Source organism: Pygoscelis adeliae, unplaced genomic scaffold, assembly GCF_000699105.1.
Source record: "Pygoscelis adeliae isolate BGI_AS28 unplaced genomic scaffold, ASM69910v1 Scaffold113, whole genome shotgun sequence".
NCBI classification, from domain to species: domain Eukaryota; kingdom Metazoa; phylum Chordata; class Aves; order Sphenisciformes; family Spheniscidae; genus Pygoscelis; species Pygoscelis adeliae.
In genome coordinates this window covers 836,558-848,549 of record NW_008825108.1, presented here as the reverse complement: position 1 = coordinate 848,549, position 11,992 = coordinate 836,558, and the positions used below count along the sequence as shown (strand labels likewise).

Here is an 11,992-nt window from a genome sequence, read left to right as displayed (position 1 = left end):
TGAATCTGATGTCAGGAGTGTATCTGTTTTAAAGGTATAAACTTGAAGAACATAAGAAAAAGAAATGTTTTTTCTATGCAAGCCACATACTACATTAAGTTTATTTTTACTGAGGCATCCTCTGCTGTCAGGATTGTTTCGCAAAATTCTCTAATTTTTGAATAGTCTGTAACCTTAGCAGTGGTCCAGTGCTCTATGCAGGGCAATGCGTGGCTTTCAGCTGTTAATGTGGAGCTTCAGATAGGTGGTAAAATGAACGATTTTGTTCATAAAATATCTGATCTAGAAATATTCAGTGTAGGTGCTAAGAATGAATAGAAAAGCATACTTAGTGAAAGTTCCAAGAATATTCAATATTCTGTTTGCTCCCCTTTACCATAGAGCTGAGAGATTCACAACATGCTGCTGCACTTGACTCTGCCTGTATTGTGGTGATACTGCCACAGGGTGAGGTGGCAATGTGAATGCTTATAATTCAGGACTTTCATACTGATAGCTGTAAAGTGGTAATTTATAGTGCAAAATAAAAAAAGTGTTAAAAACAGATGGTAAAAAGAAAAAAAAAAAAGTCCTAAACTGGAAACCTGGATTGTCGTGCTCCAGGAATTAAGTCCACATAAAAGTTAATAGCAAAAGAGAATAGGTTATTTCTTTTTGGTTTTGGTTTTATTTTATGCTCCAAACTTTTAGAAGTTACTTTAGTGTTCATCAAACCTTTTATAGTGACAGCCCCATATAAACTGACACCCTTTAATACACACAGTGTGGTCAACGCCAAGGGCATCTTCCCCATGCTATTTTTGTCACTTTATCAGAAGCATCACCTGGAAAGTAGTAAAAACTCCTAGTTTTCCATAAAGTTATTTTAGTTCTTTCAAATTTGATTCCATTACACTGATAACTACTTAAGTGACTGATTTCAGGAAAAAAAAACGCTGAAAATAAGTCATACTGTGATATAAATTCTTGGAAGACTTCACAACATCTCAAAGTGGGAAGTGTAATTAGTACCATTTCCTCCTTGCAATGTTTTAAATTTTGTCATACTGTTCTAACCTGTTTCCCTCTGGTTTTCTTACTCAACAAGTTTGTAACGAAAGAAAACATAAAACTTTGCACCAACTGTAATGCAAATTTCAAATATTGAAATAAATCTTGAAGAAATATTGAAATAAATGCTGTGACCAAAAGGAGATTATGTAGTGTGCTGTACTGAAGAACTGATTTATATAAAATGTGCATATCTTACTTCTAATTGACTTGTAAGCCTTGGAAGGGTAGAGAAACAAATGGAAAATCCTTTTGGACAGTATTTGGAAACAGAAGGAGGTGTTTAAGAAAAGTAAAATTAGAATTCTCACCCTTCAGTTATCATCCAAATAAATGTCTTACCAATGATAATGGCTAGGAATTTCAGCAGGTTTTGAGAAGGATGCTTCTTCAGAGCTTTACAGCATCTGTTGGGCCCACATGCTTAATCATCTTTGGTGAGCTTGGAAATCTAATGTCTGCAAAGTAAACAGAGGAGCAGAAACAACTTTTTCATGAAGTTCAGATTACTGATGGTTTAGAGGGAATATGGAAGGAGCTGCACTGTTCATCAACCTGATGTGGCATGTTTTTATATCAATCAACATTACTTTTACAAAGTAAAAACACCTCTAAAGTATTGATAACTGTGTTGATAATCACCATAGTTCTCCTTCCACCCCATTTTTGGCAGGGGTACAATGATACCTCTCTCCTCCCATTCTTTTATTTGGAGGGGTTTTCTTCAAAAGCCTGTCAGGTAAAAGCCTATTTCATTTAACTCCTTTAGGAGTTAGACTCAAAAATACTTTCTCTTATCACCTTTTCACGTAGTTTGGAATTGTGGGATATTTTTCAAAATTGCACATCTTTGCTTTTTAAGGGGTTTTACATAAGTTAAGTGGGTTGGTTGTTATGTTCTTGGTCATACCTGCTCTTGTCCTGTGCCATATGTGGGAGGTAGGCTTTCTTTCCAAAAGGAAAGAGAGAGATCAGTACTACTCAGAATTAACAAAAAAGGCAAATGCTGTTTCTCTAGTGAAGTTGAACATGAAAGAAATTTATAAACTTTTTTTTTTTACTTTGAAGTAGGACAGATACTTTTTTTTTTTTTTAAATTACTTATCCTGTCCCCCCTCTGTAATGGGATCACGGAAGCATTTACGTTGCTAAAGAAATTGTTACTGCTCTGAAACGGGTTGCTTGTTCAAATATCAGATTCAGTATTTCTGCTGTGCTAGTGTTTTTTTACAATCAAGGATTCAGTTTCTGAACTCCCTCTGTATTGAGATTCTTGTGTTAGTGTCCCTTATCATAAATGCTGCTCAGGACTGTCTTTCACGCCTGTTACATGGGAGCATAAATGCAATTGTAATAATAGAGAACAACAGACCTCCAGCAGAACTTCCAAAAAACAGATGTCATTGCAATTAAAAAAAAAAAAAAAGAAAAAAAGGTTTTTTTTCTGGACCAGCATCTCTTCATTCCTAAACTCTGTTTATGAAAAAATACAGATGATAATTGTTATGCATTCACTTCTTTTTCATAGATGAGTCAGGAGAAATGCAGAAGGTTTGTAAAGAGAGGGAATGCAACCTGGAACTGCTATTATTAATTTCACAAGCTAAAGAATAGTAAATAATGCACAAATACCTGTAAAGCTCTGTAGAAGTTTTCTTGGCTTGATGTGCATTTTTCTGTGAACTGACGTTGGCTAGTTTGGAACTGCTGACAAGTTGATTACAAATGACTTGGCTGTTCCCTAAATACTTCAGTCTTTGTTCAACTAGTTTGTTTCACTCAAGTAATAATCTAGTTCACGTTTTTTGATGCATTCATCAATCTGTGTTTTAACTTTAATTTTGTGAATAAGTCTGATAGTTTAAGGTGAGAACAGTATTACAAAACTTCAGTAATTTGTTGATGTGAACTGTGAATGTTGTGTATCAATTTTTTAAACTTTGAGTCCTACATTTCATTTCATCAGTTTTCAAGTATGTTTGCTCCCGGTAAGGTTTACAAAAGGCCGTGTTTGCCCCCTGGCATAACATACTGGGAAAGACAACATATTCCTTTTCTTTGCTTATTATTATTTTTAAAATTTTACCTGGTTGTATTTCAGTGATTTAACATAGGATTTTATTTGGATTTTTTTCCTCTCCATGTTTCAACAGAGGTGTTTTGACAACAGATGTGTTAATAGGTAGTGAGTTTCCAAATAAATTTTATTATTATCTAATTTTTTGTGGATTATATAGGGGTGACAGGTAGGAAGGAGAATCCTCCTTTAATACTTTGTGTTATCTTTGTTAATGATTTGTGATTTTATGTATGTTTTTTTAAAGCAAACTATTGGATCAAGTAATCAACACACATGCTTTTACACCATCTGAGTGCTTTTCTCTGAAACTTAACTTTGTTGCTTTTGTTATTTCCATTTCACTGAATAGCATAGCATGATCCTTGATTCAGTAGAAAGGGAAAGATTGATTTAAATGAAGATATTTGCACACATTCATTTCCATGTCTCATTCATAATTCAATTGCAAGCTGAAATTTCAGCTGTTGTCTTTAGTAGGATGTGCTTCTTAAATCCGGGCAGATTAGATTGGACAATGTTGTTCCTGCTTCACTGTGGTTTGTCTTGCTCTCTTCCAGAATGAAGGTGCTTAGAGAAGGTTTAATATGCCAACTTGGTATTTTTCAGGCTTTTAAAATGTTAATCCTCAGTTTCAATGAGAGAGTTGAGAAATTAATCATGTTAAATTTGAAGCTGAAATTTGTCATATTCATTTTCATTTTGAAAGCAATTAAATGCCTGAGAACTTGACCTACTCTCACTGCAAGGTGGCATAAATGTAATCTTTAAAATTTAATAGAAATCTAGTTTGATATGGCCAAAATGATAACACTTAAACCATTGTTTATTTTCCTACTTAGTGCTACGTAATTTTTCCTGCTATTTATTTAAAAGCAACAACAGCAACAAAACCCCTTTAAAATGTTCCGTTTTCCTGCAAAGAAATGTAAGTAGCATAGGAATTCTCAACCATTAGGAAATCTTTTAGTTTATAATTGGCTTAGGATACAAGATGATGAAATGGATTTAATTTTTAATATGCCCATTTATATCGAGTATGATCTATGGAAAAGTAGGCAATGAAGTAAAATTTGAATGGATTGACTGTGTTGTAGGTGTGTGAGATATATGAATGTTACCTTTGTTCCCATGCTATGATGGAATATTATTTCTAAAAGACATGGGACTATTTTGGTCTTGTTGGTGCACAGGGAATTAAGCAGCAGGCAAAAAGTAAATATTACAAAGCTGTTTCATTCACAGCTTGCTTTTTCTCTGGTGCTGAATAGGGTCTCCAATAAGGGAGAAATTGAATTTGTAATTAAAGATTAAATTGTGGTGTGTATATATATATACACTTTAGCATCTTCTGAATATTAAATTAGAAAATTTAAAACTGGAAAATAGTTGAGTGCTGAAATTCAGTTGTTTGGTTTAGAGTATGTTTTTAATAGAGATGTGGCTTCTTGACCAGGTATCATTTTGTTTCTATTTCTGAATGTGCACATAGTTGAACCAATGTTGTTACAGTTTTGCAGGAGAAATTTGTCTTGAGATATGGATTGAGGAACCGGATGCCAGAGATGTACTTAGTAATTGAAATTCTTTGTTCTTCCTACGGCTAGTTGCACTACTTAAGACCAAAAAGGAGTGAAGTTCCTTGAGTAGCTAATGTAGCCTCTTTTCCGTGTAGACCATCCTCTTTTTCTGTCCCTCATATACCAACAACCAAGAGGATATGGTTGCTGCAGATAACAGCTGTTTGTAACTTCTAGGGCTATGAGTATGATCTCTGCAAATAAGCATTTATTCTATAAAATGTTCCATGTAGCTTCATCTCCAGCCAGAACTAGGTCATTCATCTAACTAATTCTGTATTTAAATAGATGTGAAGATTTATACCAAGCTTTTATAGTTTGGGGAAGTAAAAAGACCTTGGTTTTCATGTTTCTTTTAATGATAATTTGTGAGATTATTGTGCTTTATGTTTGCTATTTTCTGCTACTATCACTTCTTCTAGTGTATCACATTAAGCTAAATTAATCATTTGCAGTTTTACAAGTTTAGACAAAAGTCTAAATGTGATACATTTCAAATGAAATAATGCAGATTAAATATTGATTGATATTAAAAACTTGACTCAGGTTATTTTGCAGAAGGTAAAATAAAGTATTGCCTTATAAATTATGTTAACTCAGATAAATAATAGAGCGTGCAGCATGAAATGAAGTCTAGAGGAGAAACTATTACATTTAACAGTGTTAATAGGGTTTTTCCAGTCTAACGGATGAAAAGATGAATCGAATCATTCTTTTATACATCCTTTCATTTACTGAGCTTCAAAGTGGTTGGGACCAAGTAACTATATAGCAGGAAATTGTTATCAGTAGTCCAAATGGTCATTAGATGTAATGCTATGTTATGGAAGATCAGAGTGAAAACAAAAGTAGCTACAGATATATATGCGACGTACAACTGCAGGAAATTGGATGGTCATGTACTGCAGAAGCAACATCAGAGTGTGTTTTCACAGATGAGTTTTAAAAAAAATAAATCTGTGTTTTTCTTACAAGTGTTAATACTTGCAAGCTGTCTAGTCACCTTAATTGCTGCTTCCAAAATGTTTTGTATGTGTAAAAATGAATAGTAGCAGTAACGGGGAAATAAATTCAGAATTCTGCGTATCTGGTAGCAAAGAGTGTAAAAATTGAGTGAATCTGAGAATATTTTTAGCAGTTTTATTTCATTAAACAAGAGAATGATGGTACATTTTTGTGACTTTTGTCAATTTAGTGATAAATAACTTTTGAATTATTTCTCATAAAATACTAGGCTAAAATGAAGTGACTCACAGAAGTGATAGCTTCTTTTCTCATGGAAATATTGTTGGTTTTTTTTCTTTGTCTTTACAAAATATGTTGTGCACAGTTGGATGACATTATTTTTGTGAATCCTAAAAGGATTCCATCAGTTTTTTCCCAGCAATGATTAGTTTATTCTGCTCAGAGGAAAATGCTGTGTTTGCTGCTGTTTCCATCCCTGTGGCAGGATGCTTCTGCAGCAAACCACAGCAGCTTGAAAGCAATGCACTTTCTAAGGAAAAACCACGTATCTGAAATAATTATCAACCTATTTAGCAGTGTTATGTTAAAACTACATTGAAAGTTTGCATTTCTCAGGACTGGTACAAATTCCTGCAAAAAAAGGGCTTGAGTAACTGAAGAAGCAGAGTTTAACTGCTACTTGAGCTCATGTTTATGGTTAGTGCATCTGGAGGGAAGAATGGTTTGCTATATATTGTGTGTTTGGTGGAAAGGACGTGAATCATCTTTCTATTATTCTTGCTCATTAAAAAATACTTGTGAAAGTAGAACTGTTTTATGAAACAACTTTGATGTATTTATAAGCATAATGTGTTTTTTTCATGTATACACGTAGACTATAATTACAATCCCAGTTAAATTAGCTTCCTAAATTGTGAATAACGTGGGCTGTGTTTTCTATCAAAATTTAGTTCCAGTTTCTTTTGTAAGTACAGTTTTTGTGCCATTCAACAAAACTGCAAAGGGAACACATGTGGACCCTTAAATATTTTTCTACCTCAAGTCCTTTATAGATGGGATATAAAAGCACGTTGTATAACATAATAAATTGTATGGAAGGGAACCACATGTTTTCCAAGTAGAAAAAAATGCATTTTAGTGATCTGTGTCATATGTTTATATCCATATGGCATACTTTTAATCCTGGTTACTTACCTAACCATTCTTTCGATTCCTGCGTCATTTGTCAATTTTCATACTTCAGTGAGAGCCGTGTCTACTCTGGGAAGATTTCTTGCTGTTTAGGGTAGATAGGCTTAAAAAAGTAACTAAAACGATGAAGATGCCCCAGTTCCACATTTTACTCCGGGCATTTTTATTTAGAGGCGATATAAAATAAGACGGTCCTTTCCCTTTGCTGTTGTAGTTTCTAAAGCATAGAGACCTATTTTCTTCTTAAAGATCCTTTTCCCACCCAAAAGTTATATGTATGCAGAACGTATGCAAATCACCGCTATGAAATGTGAGTCTCACAGTAAGACGCAGAGATCTAGAGAACTGGGGGAAAAAAACAACCAACCTCCCCTTCCATAAAAATAGTTTCTTTGTGGGGTTTGTCTCCCTGAGGAACTTCCTGATACTCGGATACTCTGTCATGTGTAATTGGATTGTAGCTCTTTCTGAATACTGTTTTCTCCTCTTGACAGCATGGGGTAACCTTGGAAATGTTCTCAAGAGCCAGAGCAAGATTTCTGAAGCTGAAAGCGCCTATAGAAATGCCTTGTACTACCGCAGCAACATGGCTGATATGCTTTATAATTTGTAAGTATGCGTGGCTTTCCTGGGGTTGGATTGTCTGTGAAACCTGTTGTGAATGGGGCTATTGATTTACTTGCTGGAAATAGAGGTGATGTTAGCTGTTGCTTTGTAATAGTTGTTTCATTAATCGTGCTCCTTAAACTATGGGGTGGACAGGATATTTTCTTGGTCAACATTAACATATATTCATGTATTGGGTATGGAGAAGGTAAACTTACAAATCTGTTTGCTTTAAAAGAACAAAAAAAAAACCCCACACTGAACGAAGTACAGATAGATGAGCTGGCAACAGTAGCACTCCATCTGTTTCTGACTCTGCTAAAATATACAGGTGTTATTTAGACTTCTTTTTAAAGTCTGAATAACACTTGGTGGGGGGAGTGGGTGTAAGCACTTCATAGCATAAGCCAATACCGCTCGGTTAGCTCCAGAGGTCTGGAAAGTTAAAATAGCAAATTACTTTTCTCCTGTGACTGACTTCAGAGCAGTGTAGGTTCAAGAAAGTTTAATTACTAGAATCCTGTTGTAGGTGGGGAAGAGAATAAATACCGTGAACATCAAAATAGTTACACAGCGGGGAAAAAGATTTCCCAACTCATTAAGGTACCAAATCATGAACAGGGAAGCTAGCGTCGCGCTAAGCTTCTCAGCGAAGCGTGATCGTGCTGCGTGCCCCAGTGGGGAGGGGGCTGATTCTCTGGGTGTCCTGGCTGGGCGTCTCGCCTGCTCCCTGCTCGGCACTGCTCATTGTGCTGGCGCTCACCCTTCCTTCCCCTTCTGCCATCACCCACCCAGCCCGAGCCCCCAGAGCGGGGTTCTGCTGCGAGACAGGCTTGTCACCTTCAATAGCCGTACGCTGTTGTTTCATGATGTGTGCAGAGAACAAAATCCAGGTGACCTCCGTTTATTAGGTAGTAGTATGAAAATAATGTCCCATGTGCGGTAGAAAAGTATGTATGTGAGAGAAACAATGTGTGCAAGAACTAAATGAAAATAGTAAGCCTCTTTAAATAAATAAATAAACAAATAATGTTCTGCCTGCAAGTCCAGTTTAAAATGGTTGTTTATAATACCTGAAGAATTAAGTTTACTATAATAGACTTTTTCTTCTTTTTTTCCTTGTTTAACAAGGAATAATTTGGCCATTTCATTAATTTGCCTTACAGGTAAACATGCTGGAAACTCAAAGTAATTTAATGATAGAATTTTTGTTCCAAAATCAAATTCGTATCTCAAAATATTTATATTTTCAATAATCATACAATTACACACATATACATATGCACATAATTTTTTTGTTTCTGTTAGGCAATGGAGAGTGTGAAAGCATATTTTTAAGAAGAAACTCCTTCTGCTCACATTTAAAAAACAACTTCTGAGCCAAGCAGAAGATTGTAGGAAAAAAAGTTACAAGATTGATACTCCTAAATTTATCATACACCATTCATTTTGGGGATGAAAATTATAACTATTAAAATATTTTGTATGCCTATACAGTACTTTTGTCTCTTACTCACTCACTGTGTCATAGAAGGAAACTGAAGTTAATACCAGGGTAAGAAGAGGAAAGGGGGCTGGGCGATAAAGACAGGGATATAAAAAAAATCAGATTTCAGTAGTTTTGCTGTTCTCAGAACAAGATGATAATCTTCCAGCTTTCCACTGATATACAAAATATATGCCTACAAACCTTCATTTCTGTTGAATAGAAAATTTCTTGGAATTCTACTGAATTTGTGTAAAAGGAATTTAATTGAAATGCTAGTTGGAATATATAGGGCATGAAGTTACCTTACATATACCTGGGAAAGTAAAGGAAGTATATTCAGAGGGAATTGTTTGCTATATAGTATGTGTATCTGTATGCATATGCAAAAAAGAATCTCTAATTCTTAACCTTTCTACTACTATCTTGAATGCAATAGAATCCTTTCTTTTCTTTTCTTTTCTTTTTTTTAAAGCTTCACAAAACCATTAGTTATTCAATAGAAATTGAAAAATCTTGCATCATTATTTTAACTCTTCCTTTTTTTTTTTTCCCCAGTCTTGTTCTTTCTCTGTGTTGGATACTTCCATATCCAGCATGAAAACTAGGTGATGAATGGAGTGGGCTTTCATATTACAAGACCACAAACGAATCAATTATTTTAAGCATAAACTCTGAAGAGCTCCCTTGCAAGTTCAGCCCATCCTTGGCATGCAGTTCTATGGGAGCCTTTTACAAAAAATACTGTAATGGAAAAATGCGTCTTGTATATGCTTACAAGAGGCCAGTTAGATTTGTTGTTTCTGGCTTTTAGTATGTGCCTTTGAAACCGAAACAGTCCTTTAGTAGAACTTTAGAAAAAAAGCACACTTACAGTAATTTCTAATTACTGTATTTTGGGCATAATGTATCCTAAGTATATTGTAACCTCACATACTCTTTATTTTTTCTTAGCACATATGCCTCAGTATTTGATACAAATTAATTGGCACATGCAGCCCAGTGTTCACACACAGCAATAACAAATCAAAGTGCTATCTGATTAAGGAACAAATTATTAAGGATTAACTCACAATTTTTAATGGATAACAATCAAAGAGAGAAACTACATAAACGATAGCATTTGATAATCTCTCCTTTTTCAAGAAACTAAAATGGGAGGCTGGCTTAGCAGTTGGCTATTAATGCATTAAAATCTAGAGAATTTAGCACATTAGATGAATGTCTAATTTCAGTGGTATAGTTTTATTTTCTGACTGTTGCACCTTATGGCTCTGAGTTACAGCTGCTTTTGCCATTCAAGACAATTTAAACTGCATTAATTTAGATTACGTAATTACATAATGTCCATTTGAAGGCTTGCCTCATTCTGAACATGTCATTTCTCATAGTGTTCAAACGTGTCAATTATGTAACCTTAAATAAATTCCTAAACTTTTAGAGATCAGCAGAGATTTTTACATTATTATTTTTACTTACAAAAAAAAAAAAGAAGGGAAAAAAGAAACAAAAAAGCTCTTGCTAACATTAATATTGGGTTGGTGGTTCATCACTACTTTAGATATGGGTTGTTCTGTTGACATTTTGTCAGGTCCAAATAAGTGAAACTTATGCATAGCTTATACCTCAAGACAGCTTGTGACTGAGCCTGTCTTGAAGATAAGATCTGTGGCCTGGAATTCAGGAAACCTGAGCTCGGGCTAAGGACTTGAATTCTTGTTTGGAAGCTTGTTTTCTGAAACTCTCATGAAAAACTCAGGGTAAATTCCTGGCAACTCTGAAAGCATTTGAGATTTTCATAGCAATTTCAGTACGGAAAGGATTTCAGTTATTGTTTTATACTGTAGATGGCGAATGTATTACAATATGACTTTAATAAGGTAGTTTGTACTTCAGAAATACATATGAAGTGGCCTCCTGTAACTAACTTCTGTGACATCTTGAGACTGTACTGCAGGTAATTTTTACAAATAAATCTCAACGCCAACTTCTCAAAGCTATGTAACACTGCTGATTTCAGCTAGATTTCTAAGGGTAGTAAATCAGCATAAACTGCGCTGCGTAAACTCTCTTTCCATGCCTTTTTTTAAAACAAACAGAGAAATCCATGTATTTTAATACTGTGAAGTACCAAGGACAGAGCTGTAGAAAAACAGTAGTTTGTTCTTCCAAACTAGGCAATGTTCAGTAGATTAAAAGCAAACTATTTTTAATTTGTTTTGGCTTTTCAGTCTTTTTGTCTTATGATTGTTACCTAAAGCTCACGGGGTTTTTTGTATTGTTTCAAATTGCTTCTAATTAATGCCTAAAGTAAAATTGCTTATCAGTCAAAAGACAGTTTTGCATACATTATTTCACTTGTATTTAGACCTAGCTCTGCTTAGAGTATTCTTTTGTCATCTGTATCAGTAATCTATATTACCTTGAGTTTCTCATCCAATTTTAAGGATGTTTGCAATCTCACATAAATATTGAATATTCCCTTAAAATGATACTAATTACTTTAAATGTTGTATTTTTGGAGTATACAATGCCCTATAAAGGATAAATTTCTACCAAACAGACATCCCCTTGCTTCTCTCCCAAAATATCTCATTTTTCCTTTAATGATATAGGGCTGTGTGTACAAGTTTATTATTCAAATAATTTAATTTCTTTGAATAAGTTCAAAGTATGAATTTCCATAAACTTTACTTTGGCAAGTATTAGGTATTATGGTAATAGTGCCATACCCCTATGGCAAACCTTAGGGTATTATGTCAATAAATGTGGATTTTTTAGATTTCTGTTAGGTAAAGTCTTCAACAGTAGCTGAAATTTTAATTCGGTAAAGTCTGGGATTGCAGAATTGTTTTATATGCAAAGTTTAACTCCACATCCTTGGGTAAAAATCAATATGAGCAAAGTTCTTCCTTGTCTGCTGTTATTAGCCTATATAACATCTGAAATTGTGTTCCCTCTGCTTCTGCCTTTTAAGGATGCTGGCATAAAAATCTCCTTTACTGAGCTATCAGAGACGAAAAGCACTAAAAGCAG

The 11,992-nt window shown here is 34.5% G+C and overlaps 1 protein-coding gene across 1 annotated transcript in view; it reads left to right on the top strand.

The window, feature by feature from the left end:
• The window catches only part of TMTC2 (transmembrane and tetratricopeptide repeat containing 2), a 160,590-nt gene that overhangs the window by 65,010 nt on the left and 83,588 nt on the right, over positions 1 to 11,992 (top strand). Inside the window, exon 4 of the mRNA XM_009327653.1 lies at positions 7,359 to 7,473. Coding sequence (XP_009325928.1) covers positions 7,359 to 7,473 — 115 coding nt within the window. The remainder of the gene's footprint in view (positions 1 to 7,358; positions 7,474 to 11,992) is intronic.